Source organism: Rattus norvegicus, chromosome 4 (assembly GCF_021556685.1).
Source record: "Rattus norvegicus strain SHRSP/BbbUtx chromosome 4, alternate assembly SHRSP_T2T, whole genome shotgun sequence".
NCBI classification, from domain to species: Eukaryota; Metazoa; Chordata; class Mammalia; order Rodentia; family Muridae; genus Rattus; species Rattus norvegicus.
This window is the reverse complement of record NC_141537.1, coordinates 125,979,904-125,990,713: the sequence shown is the minus strand read 5'-3', so window position 1 is coordinate 125,990,713 and position 10,810 is coordinate 125,979,904. Positions and strand designations below refer to the sequence as shown.

Genomic DNA, 10,810 nt, shown 5'->3' with positions numbered 1-10,810 from the left:
TAATGGGGGACTCAAAGGCAGCTACATCACTAGGAAGTACCCTGGGGCCACTTACAGCTGCAGTTTCCAGCCCCAGTCAGGACATGTTAACAGGCTCTAGCTGGTGAGGGTCGTCTGTGGGTGGTCACAGCTGCTCAGAATCCAACCAGGAGGTCATATGCAACCAGTTGGTCATATCCAACCAGGAGGAAACAGGCAGGGTGACAAATTCTTTAAACCCCAGAGTCTGGCTGGGAAGCAGAGGTCAAACTGGGGTCTTAGACTTCCCATCTGTCTGATGACTCTCTTATGACCCAGAAACACAGAGGTGCCTGGGGGTCAGGAAGCTGAGTCAGCCGTGCCCCCAGACCCTTAGCATCTTCATCTATAACTAAGGCAAGGACTCTAGCTGAAATCCAAACATATCAGCCTTTTAGTTGCTTTCCTTCCCTTGGGCTCTAACTCTTATCTGTAAAGTGAACTATCACTCCCAACCTTGGGCCATGTTTCTCCTGCTGGTGACAGGAAGATGTAAAGAGATGGCTGGTGGGTGTGGAAAAACCCAGAAAATTCTATCTAGCAGGAGCAGGAGCAACATTCAGATGCCTTTGCAATCCCCTGCCCAGACTAGTAGCATGCCTGAGGCTTACACTAAATACTCAATCATTTAGACTGAAGAATTAGAATGTGAGGACGTTAACAATGGCTCTAACATCCTTCTTGGGGTGGCTAGGCAGCACAGTGGGAGACCAGAGGGAGAAGTGGGGAGCATGGTCACCAAGAACACCTTGGCTGTCTCAGCTGGTTGAAGCCAGGGACCTCTCGTTTTCCACAGAAGCCAGTTTTGTTCTTTTTATTATTAATTTTTATTAAACATTTGCTTCTTTAGGGCGGGAGGCTTGGGAATGTTACAGTCCTCAGCATGTAGAAGTTCCTGGACAACCTTCTGGAATCCACTCAGGTGGTCAACGCTGGTGGCAGGCACCTTTAACGACTAAGTCTTCTCACAGGTCCCCAGTTTTGTTCTTAACTTCAAGCTTTGGTGTTTATTCAGATATTTTCAGGACCTTGCGGGAGTTGAGCCAAACAGCCCCATGAACTAGTTGTAGCCTTAGAATTGTCATCATGGAACTGGTTTCTGCCTTGCCCTCTCCCATTGCACAGATGGGAAAACTAGAGGGGAACTCAGCCAGTGACACAGTCAAGCCCAGATGCCACAAGTCCCTATCTCCTTTATTTTGCTGCCCACACCCTGCATCTGTCTTGTCTCTGGATGTCTGCGTGCATTTGTCATTTGGTCCACACTCTTGTCTCCTTTCCATCGCGGACTACTCCCGGGACGTCTCTCCCTCCCTTTGTTCCCTAGTCAGATGTTCTCTTAGTCAACAGACCTCCGGAGCTGGGCGCCAACCTGCGCCAGCCGTGCCTCCTCGCTCAGCCCCCACCAGGTTTCCGGAAAGCGGGCGGGTCCCCCGGCTCTGCCGTCAGCACCCCTGTCTTCGGCCTGCGCCCCCTCCCCGCTGACCTCACAGGCGCCGCGTCTCCAGCTCATATAAGCCTCAGCCCCTCCTCGGAGGAGCGCGCAGTCGACCCTGGATTCGGGAGTATTGCAAACTCTACCCAGCCAGTTTGCACTCTTCAGCTCAGCATCTTGGAAAGCTCTGCAGAGTCTCCACTTCGCAGGTAATATCTCTGACCTAGGATCCCAAACAGGTGTCTCCTCCACCTTGCTCACCGCCTTCCTGGGGCACACTGGCCAGGGCACTGGGAGTTCTGGATGGAAGAGGTCGGCCAGTAGGTCCACACCAGGATGGTCGGACCCACCGTAGAGTTCGAATCTGTACGCTAATGTTAAGAGATAGGACCTTCACTTTGAAATTAGGATGTGGGCGCCCTAAGAGAGTCTTCCAGTCTAGAAACGGGAGCATTGGGTTGCATGGGGAGTTCGTATATGTGAGCAAGAATTTCAGCTCTGGAGTAAGGAGATTGCAGTGAAGGGCTGGCGTTAGAATGTAGATGGAGCCTCGGGGACAATTTTGGCTGCTATGACTGGTCAGCACTGCAATCTTAAAGGGTACACTGGGTTAGGGGTGTCAGATGCAGCGCTGACTCTCCCAGCTTTAAGAGACGGGGATGGTGGAGACAGTGGATTTTCCATCGCCTGCCTTCTAGTTTGGATAGGCACCTTGGCACCCTGGTCGATCAGGAGAGTTGCCAGAGGCTCAGCTGCACCTGGCATAAGTGGCAGGTGACCTTATTCTGGGAAAGGGAAGGGGACAACCCCGGAGCAGGCGGTGTATTTGCCCTTATACTCACTGCCCTTGACTCCTAGACTCCAGGATGCCGGGACCTTGGTTGCTGCTGGCTCTGGCTTTGATCTTCACCCTAACTGGTATCCCTGAATCCTGCGCCTTGCCGGAGGCAGCCCAGGAGGAAGGTGCAGTGACTCCTGACCTTCCTGGCCTGGAGAATGTTCAGGTCCGGCCAGAACGTCGATTCTTGTGGAAAGACCTCCAGCGGGTGAGAGGGGACCTCGGTGCTGCCTTAGGTAAGTATAGGGGAAGGGGAGCCATGTGGGGCACCTGTCCCCTTCCAGATTTAGGAAACGCATAGCCTTATAGCCACTTCCTCAAAAGGGCGTGGAGGTGACCAGCCCTTGGGACCACATTAATTCTCAGTGCTAGAAATAATCAGAAGGCAGTCTTTGAGTAGTCACAACTTCATATGGTCCCCATCCACAACAGCTTTAATTATTGTTTACTAAGCACTTGTCTCTAAGGCCCTATCTATCTATAAGGACCTGTTGCCATTTTGTCCTGGAAACTGAGATTCAGAAAATACAAGTAAGAAGTGGCTTATGGTCACCCACAAGAAAGTAGAGAGCTGGGGCTGAGGGGGTCTATAAGATCTGAGGAGCAGACAATGGGAGGGAGGAGCTGCCATGACAAAGTATGTCTAGAGTGGTATGTAGCCTGAAAGTGAGGGTCTCTGATGAAGGGGGTCAGGTTCTCCCACACTGACTTTTCCTTCTCCAGACTCCTGGATCACAAAACGCCAGCATCCAGGCAAAAGGGAGGAGGAGGAAAAAGACATTGAAGCTGAAGAGAGGGGAGACTTGGGAGAAGGGGGAGCCTGGAGACTCCACAAACGACAGCACCCCGGCCGACGTGCCAACCAGGACAAGTATTCATGGGCAGATGAGGAGGACAGTGACTGGATGCCACGGTCCTGGTTACCAGATTTCTTTCTGGATTCCTGGTTCTCAGATGTCCCCCAAGTCAAGCGGCAGCACCCTGGCAGGCGATCCTTCCCCTGGATGGAGTCTGATGTCACCAAGAGGCAACATCCAGGCCGGAGGTTCATAGATCCCGAGCTCCAAAGAAGCTGGGAAGAAAAAGAGGGAGAGGGTGTCTTAATGCCTGAGAAACGCCAGCATCCTGGCAAAAGGGCATTGGGTCATCCCTGTGGGCCCCAGGGGACTTGTGGTCAAACAGGCCTGCTCCAGCTTCTAGGTGACCTGAGCAGGGGTCAGGAGACCCTGGTGAAGCAAAGCCCACAAGTGGAACCCTGGGACAAGGAACCTCTGGAGGAGTAAGGCCAGAGTCAGGCTTTAGGTCTAGGATGATGTAAGCCCTGTATTCCCTATCCTGTTCCCTTCACTAGCTGTCCTCTCTTAGATGCTAACCCTGGGCCCTCTGTACATAACGTCCACCCAAACCCCTTCCTTACCGACTTCAGAGACTTTAGAAAGCCAGTCAGGAAGTTAAAACCCTACTTATCCCTTCAAGCAAGGGGGTGGGGAGTCACACCCCTTCAGCACTGGCCAAGATGGTTCTTTCACACCTTCTAAGGGACCTCCTCAGAAAGGAAGGGTAGAATTGAAATGTTTTGGTGTTAAAACTTCTGTAATCTGCCCCATGTGGTAAGACTGACCTGGTATAGCTTCAGCGCATCCTCCAAGGTTGGGGTCCCTGAGCAGTTTGGGAGATGTTTAGATATGTCCTTGGGGTGGGGGGTCGCATCTTGTATATAACCCTGCTCTTGTTAATCTCAATGACAATAAAATATATCCAGGTCACCTGTTGCTCTGCTCTTCTGTGTAGATTGAGGTTTTTCTTTGGGGGTTTATTGGGGTGACTCCCAGCCACAAGCTCTTCCCAAAGGACATTAAAAGAGCTCCCTCTTACATGAGGAAATCGGGACCCTCTTACCTATTCCCATTCTCAGAACAATGTTACTGTGGCTAAGGGTCTGACTCTGTAGTCTTTGATTGGCTGGGTGTAGTGGGTGGAGATTAAGAACTAAAGAATATAGCTATGGAGCCTTGAATCTACCAGATTTGGGGGTGGGGAGGGAAATGCAGGAAGGGTGGTCCTGTGATAGTACCAAGAACCAGGCAAAGGATCAGGATACAATCAAGATACTAAAACTAGGGGGCTTCCGGAGTGTGTCTTGGGAAGCGAGCTACAAACTGACAGAAGTCACCTGATCAGTGTCCTGAACACGTTTACCTGTCATGCCTCATAGTCCTCCTAGGTAATATTAAAATATCTAACTAAAGGAGTTGTCCCTTTGCAACCTTTAACCGAGTTCAACTTCTTTGTGTGGGTATATGAGAACACTGCCTTAGGACTGAGACTGCCACACTCATTATAGGTGGGAGTTAGAGGGGAGCTGCTCTACACTTGGCAACTACATTTCCCAGCCCCCTTTGCGGGTAGGGCAGAGTCACGTGCCCAAGCTCTGGCCAATGGGCTGTTAGGACGCGTCACACCTGGTCTAGGTGGCTAGAATCAGTCCCAGACTTCTCTTTTTCCTACCACGGTAGTTGAGGTTGCAGGTGTATTTGCCAGGGGACACGATAAAAGGTTTTGAGGTCCTGGTTTTACCTGATAGACATTAGAGATGAACTACCACGCCAGACTTCCTTGTGTAACAAACTTATATTAAGTCACTATAGTCACTAAAGAGTGTTACCAAATTTAACCAATTGTGATAAGCACAGTCTCCCTTTTCCCACCAGACAAAAACCCTTACCAACTTTTGTTCCCCACCAAAACCTCCTGGATCAGGTCCCAGCCTGGAGAAGGTATATGATAAACACTCATCTCGTGGAAGTTACAAGCTTCAAGTCACTTCTAGCTTAGTTTCCCTACCTGACTTTCCACCAGTGGAAAAACAGACAAGAAAGCAGAAGAGGACAGCTTGGCATGAGAAACACTGGTTGTAGAAAATGAAAAAGAGAGAAATTGGCCAAGCAGAGAGAGTTCCTATAGGGAGAACTCTAAAAAAGCCCAGGAATCAATAGAGAAAATGCACCCAAGTAAAAGGGTAGCTCATCAATAAAGACACGGGGGTGGAGGGGATGGGACCATGTGTCCTGGGGGAGTATATGAAATCTGAAATGTGTGGGAGCTTCCTCCCATCTTCCAGGCTCTTCTATCCCTGAGGAAATAAACTCTATGTCTTCTGCTGTCCAACCTTCTTCAGGTTCAGTCCAGCACCCACACAAAAGCTTTGATTCCTTGGGCCTGCAAGATGACTCGGTAAGTCAGCTGGCTAGTTTTATGTCAGCTTGACACAAGCAAGAGTCATCTGAGAGGAGGGAACCTCAATTCAAAATGGCACCAAAGATTAGGCTATAGGCAGGCAAGCCTGTAGCATATTTTCTTTATCAGTGATTGGTGGGGGGAAGAAGGTCCAGCCATTTGAGGGTGGGCCCACCGCAGGAATGCTAGTGGTCCTGGGTTCTGTAAGAATCCAGGCTGAGCAAGCCATGAGGAGCAAGCCAGTAAACAGCACTTCTCCATGGCTTCTGCATCTCCTGCTTCCAGGTTCTTGCCCTGTTTAAGCTCCTGTCTTGACTTCCCACAATGAGCTATGACTCAGGATATCTAAGCCAAATTAACCCTTTCCCCGTACAAGTTGCTTTTGAGCAATTTGCAATTTGACCACATCAACAGTACTACTAAATAAAACAGATCATGGGTATACTTGTGACAGACATGACTGTGTTGTTTTGGGTAAAGATTGTGTAAGGGTTTAGTACTTTGGACTAGGGGAAGCATCGAGTATTGAGTGTTGAGAGCTTGGAAGGTAAGAGTGTTGAGAGCAATGGAGATGAGGGAAGCCTGGCTAGTGGCATTTCAGAAAGAAATCATTTGTGGAAACAATTCATGGTGTTTAGTCTGCTGGGGCTGAAGAATCAACCATTATTAACAAGAGACCAGAACTACAGAAGTGAAACATTTGCTTTGTTGGATAATTATCCTGGTTAGCAGGTGCTGATAAAAAGGCAGTGATTAAAAAGTGCCCAGAACCATTGTGGTGAAATGTTCTGGGAAGTGTTTCCTGAGAGTCAGTGCACAGAAGCTGTGTTCTAAAGGTGACCTAGGCTGTGCCTTTTGCTGGCAGCTACACTTGGTAATGTTTAAGAGTCTCCCAGGTGGTACTGGTTTTGAAGGAACAGTGAGCGGCCAGGAGAGACCATTGGTGAAGGAGCAGCCTCAGTAGCAGTTGAAGCTCCAGGACTGAGGGGTCATGAAGAAAGTCCAAGAGAGGCTATTGGTGACAGTGCAGTCCAGCTGCAGCCGAACCCAAGAAGCATTTTGGAGATGCCAGCATATGAGATGACCACCAAGAACAGCAACGGCTGCATGGTGGAGCCCGCCTAAGATGAGAAGACAAACCGTGTGTGCTGCAGAGGGCAGAGCCAGAGAAGCAACCCAGGCCCCATTGGAGGAGCCCAGAAGATCCTGAGTTGATCCCAAATGCTGGACTTTGAGTTATTTACACTGCTGGAATTAATTTTGCATTGTTCAGATTGTGACTGTGGCCTGGTTCTTTCCTCTTGAAGTAAGAAAGTATTTAATTTATTTTTGATTTTATAGGAACCCTCAGTTGGGAGACTTTTAAAAATGAGATATTGTTTTACAAAGACGTTGGGTGTAAAAGACAGAGCTGTCATGATATGGGTGTGCATGAAGCGGCTTTCTATTGTACAAGCCACAGCTTGGATCTAGGGTTGCCTGCTGATGGCAGCTTCCTGGCCAGTTTCACATCTGCAGTGTGTGTGATTGGAGGGTTGATTGATCTGATGCTGGGCACTGAACTCAGAGGCTTCACATACTGAGTAAGTAGACTACTACTGAGCTACACCCCAACCCAGCAGACAATTTTAAAAGTTTACTCCTGTTATAGAAGTAACAGTATTTCCTTCTTTATCTCTAAATAGTAGTCTTGTGGTGATGGGCACTCCATCATAAAATTTATTTATTTTATGGCTGAGGATGTAGCTTAGTGGTAGAACACTTCTCTGGCCTGCATGAAACTTTGTTTCCAGAACTCTGCAACACTTAAACAAAAGCTTCAGTGTCAAGAGGTCCATTATTGTAGTTTGATGGTGGAGGAGGAAGAGGAGGAGGAGGAGGAGGAGGAGGAGGAGGAGGAGGAGGAGGAGGAGGCTCTCTGAAGACCAGGACCAGGATGCCAGCCTGAGCAGCAGTGAGGACCCCTAAAAAGACAAAACAAACCACCAGACCCAATACTTGAAATGCTTGGCACCCCACACCCCTTTCTTTGACCCATTTCAGGTATAGTTTGTTTGTTTGTTTGTTTGTTTGTTTGTTTGTTTTTATAGACAATTTCACTAAGTTGCCCAAGAGGACCTGGGTATGTTTTTCTTTCATGTATATCTGTGTACCATGTCTATTTCCCATAGAAGAGGGCATCAGGTGCCCTGGAACTTGTGGGTGCTGGGAACCAAACCCAGGTCCTCTGCAAAAGTAACAAGTAGTCTTCACCACCAATCTGTGTTCTCTAACCTTACTAATTTTTAAAATGGCTTTACTAAGTACAGTCATTGATAGTCATGCAGTGTGAATACAGGAGTGGCTTTCTCATCTCTCCCCTTCTCGCTACTTCCACAGTGGCTTCCAAAGTCTGGCTCCATTAGCCTGCCTGCCAGCATCACCTCCTTTCTCTTTGCTCTGAAAAAAAAATTACAATCCAATTGTATCCAATTCCAAGAACAATATTCAAATCACTCAACAGACATTACCCTATCAGCACACATGTCCTGACCAATTGGAGTGTTTGGTTTCTGACTCCTTACACCTGTAAGGCTCAGTAATGGGGAAAGCTGAGCAAGCCGGATTTCACTTCCTGCTTACAGGTTACCACACTACAGTGTGATGTCCTAGTGATCTGTTTGCTCTTCCTTAACTGTCACCTAGGTCATCACTTTGTCAAAACGTGACACTGCAGCCCTGATGCCCTCGCCTTCCTCACAGTTGTCACAATCTAATTATACCTGCCTGAGACTGAGTGTCCCCAGCACCAGCCCTGAGACAAGGATTTGAATACAATTTATATATATGGACCTCAATCCCAGGAAGCAGTAGTCTGTGCAGGGAGATGGACACAGGGGAGGGAAGGGAAGGGGAAGGAAAGGGAGGTGAGAGACGAATACAGGCTTTATTGATGAACAGGTTGGCAATGGGATTACATCTTGTTGAGAACCCTTGGGAGATGTGAACTGTACCTCTGAGTTGTCCAAATTAATAGACTGTGGAAATTGGGAATATGCTTCCTAGTTTCATCCAGCCAGAGGCTGAGGGCTCACTTTTCTCTGGGGCTTCTGGCCACAACAAGCTGACTCCATGAAACTGCCCATGGGTAGCCAGTCATAGGGAGTGCACATACACACATACACACACGAACCACCCCCCATACCCATGCATAACACAAACACACATGCACACATACATACCAATGCATAACACACATAAATACACACATACCACCTCAGAAGCTATCAAATGGCCCTACACTGGGTACTGGCTTTCTTCTCTGCCCTTTGTCACTAAGAAGCTACAGTGATCTGGCCCCTGTGCAAGATTCTTTCCAGCTTACATTTATACTCTGTCATGGTTTGAATATGCTCGTCCCAGGGAGTAGCACTATTAGGAGGTTGGAGTAGGTGTGTCACTGTGGGTGTGGGCTTTAAGACCCTCATCCTAGCTGCCTGGAAGCCAGACTTCCACTAGCAGCCTTCAGATGAAGATGTACAACTCTCAGCTCTGCCTACACCATGCCTGCCTAGATGCTGCCATGTTCCCCACCTTGATGACACTGGACTGAACCTCTGAACCCGTAAGCCAGCCCCAATTAAATGCTGTCCTTTATAAGACTTGCCTTGGTCATGGTGTCTGTTCATAGCAGTAAAACCCTAAGACATAACCCCGTGTTGTTTTGATGTTGAGGGTTTAAAATTGTGTGTGTGTGTGTGTGTGTGTGTGTGTGTGTGCACAGAGGCTGGGCTGTGCACACCACTGCATGCTTATAAATGTCATAGGACAGTTTTCAGGAGTAGGTTCTCTCTTTCCATCATGTGGGGCTCCGGGATCAAACTCAGGTTGTGAGGCTTGGCAGCAAGCTCCTTTGCCTGCTGAGTCACTTCATAAGCCCCTTGGATCTGAGTGTACCAAAAGACTACATAGTAAAGTCATGGTCGCCACAGTGGTGCTATAGAGAGAGGGTACAACTGTTAGGAAATTGTGCCAAATAGCAGGCTCTTGGGTCATTAAGGGCCTGCCCTTCAAGAGGATTATGGGCCCCAGCAGCCTCCTTTTCTCTCTTATTACATCTTGGGCTTTGTGATGCTCTTTGCCATGGGACTGCCTGCACAAGAGAAAAACAACCAGGAGCAAAGGATCATGGACCAGAACCTCCAATACTAAGCTGATAAATTGATTATCTCATGGATTTTTGTCACAGTGACTGAATGTTGACCCCTCCTTTTAAAATGACAAATGTCTGTTTCAGAGACAGGACATGACCTTTAAAAGACTGCCAATGGCCAAAAGGCCAGCAAAATGGCTCAGTGTATAAAAAAAATGCTATGAAGCCTGATGACCTAGGTTTGATCCCCAGGACCCACATGGTGGAAAGAGAAAACTGACTAACAAAAGTTGTTCTATGACCATCATGCATACCTTGGCATGAGTGCATGAACACACACACACACACACACACACACACACACACACACACACACACAAATAAATGTAATTAATTTTAAAAAACTGTAAAGGCACAGTGCAGTTCTATAAGACTTCAAGTACAGCAAGGCCTTTAAAAACTGTGTATTTGGGGTTGGGGATTTAGCTCAGTGGTAGAGTGCTTGCCTAGCAAGCACAAGGCCCTCGGTTCGGTCCCTAGCTCCGGAAAAAAAAAAAAAAAAAGAAAAACTGTGTATTTTTGTATTATCTACATCTTTGTTTGGAGCTTCTGTAAGAAGCCAGCTAGAGCCTCCCTCCATAAGGAGGCAGCCTCTGCCATCCAGTGAAGTCACTATTTCTCTTGATAGGTTGTATAATTAATTCTTTCTGCAAACCCTGTTTCGATTAATTATTTGCAATCATGGCAGTGATTTGCTGAGAGACTCAGTTCCTGCTCTGGGCCTCTTGGGTGGCCTGAGAACATGAAGGGCTTCTTACCTGAAGGATGTCAGCAATTAGTGTCCATTTCGATCGCCAGGCACGAGCTGACTGCCCGGGAGAACATCAATTAGCTCACTGGCTAAATCGTGCTCAGAAGCACGGGTTACCAAGGGGACTGTGGTCAGTGCCAGGATTTAAGTGGCACTTGTCTTCGGGGATCGTCTTTCCTGAATTGCGGCCACGTTCTGGGCCTGGTGATTATCGGCAGGCTGATTAGACCTCATCCCACATCCTAATCGCCATATGCCGGGGAGAAGAGTGTCCAGGCACTAGCAGGTGCGCCCCATGTGACATTCTGGGGCTGTTATGGGTCCTACACTGTTGCTTTG

At 48.2% G+C, this 10,810-nt stretch overlaps 1 protein-coding gene across 1 annotated transcript; it reads left to right on the top strand.

Moving 5' to 3' along the window:
* Positions 1 to 1,535: 1,535 nt before the first annotated feature.
* Positions 1,536 to 4,063, top strand: Trh (thyrotropin releasing hormone). The gene is given in 3 exon segments (NM_013046.3): positions 1,536 to 1,662; positions 2,312 to 2,527; positions 3,015 to 4,063. Coding segments are annotated over 2 exon segments (768 nt in total). The 5' UTR covers positions 1,536 to 1,662; positions 2,312 to 2,319; the 3' UTR covers positions 3,575 to 4,063.
* The last annotated feature ends 6,747 nt before the right edge of the window (positions 4,064 to 10,810 follow it).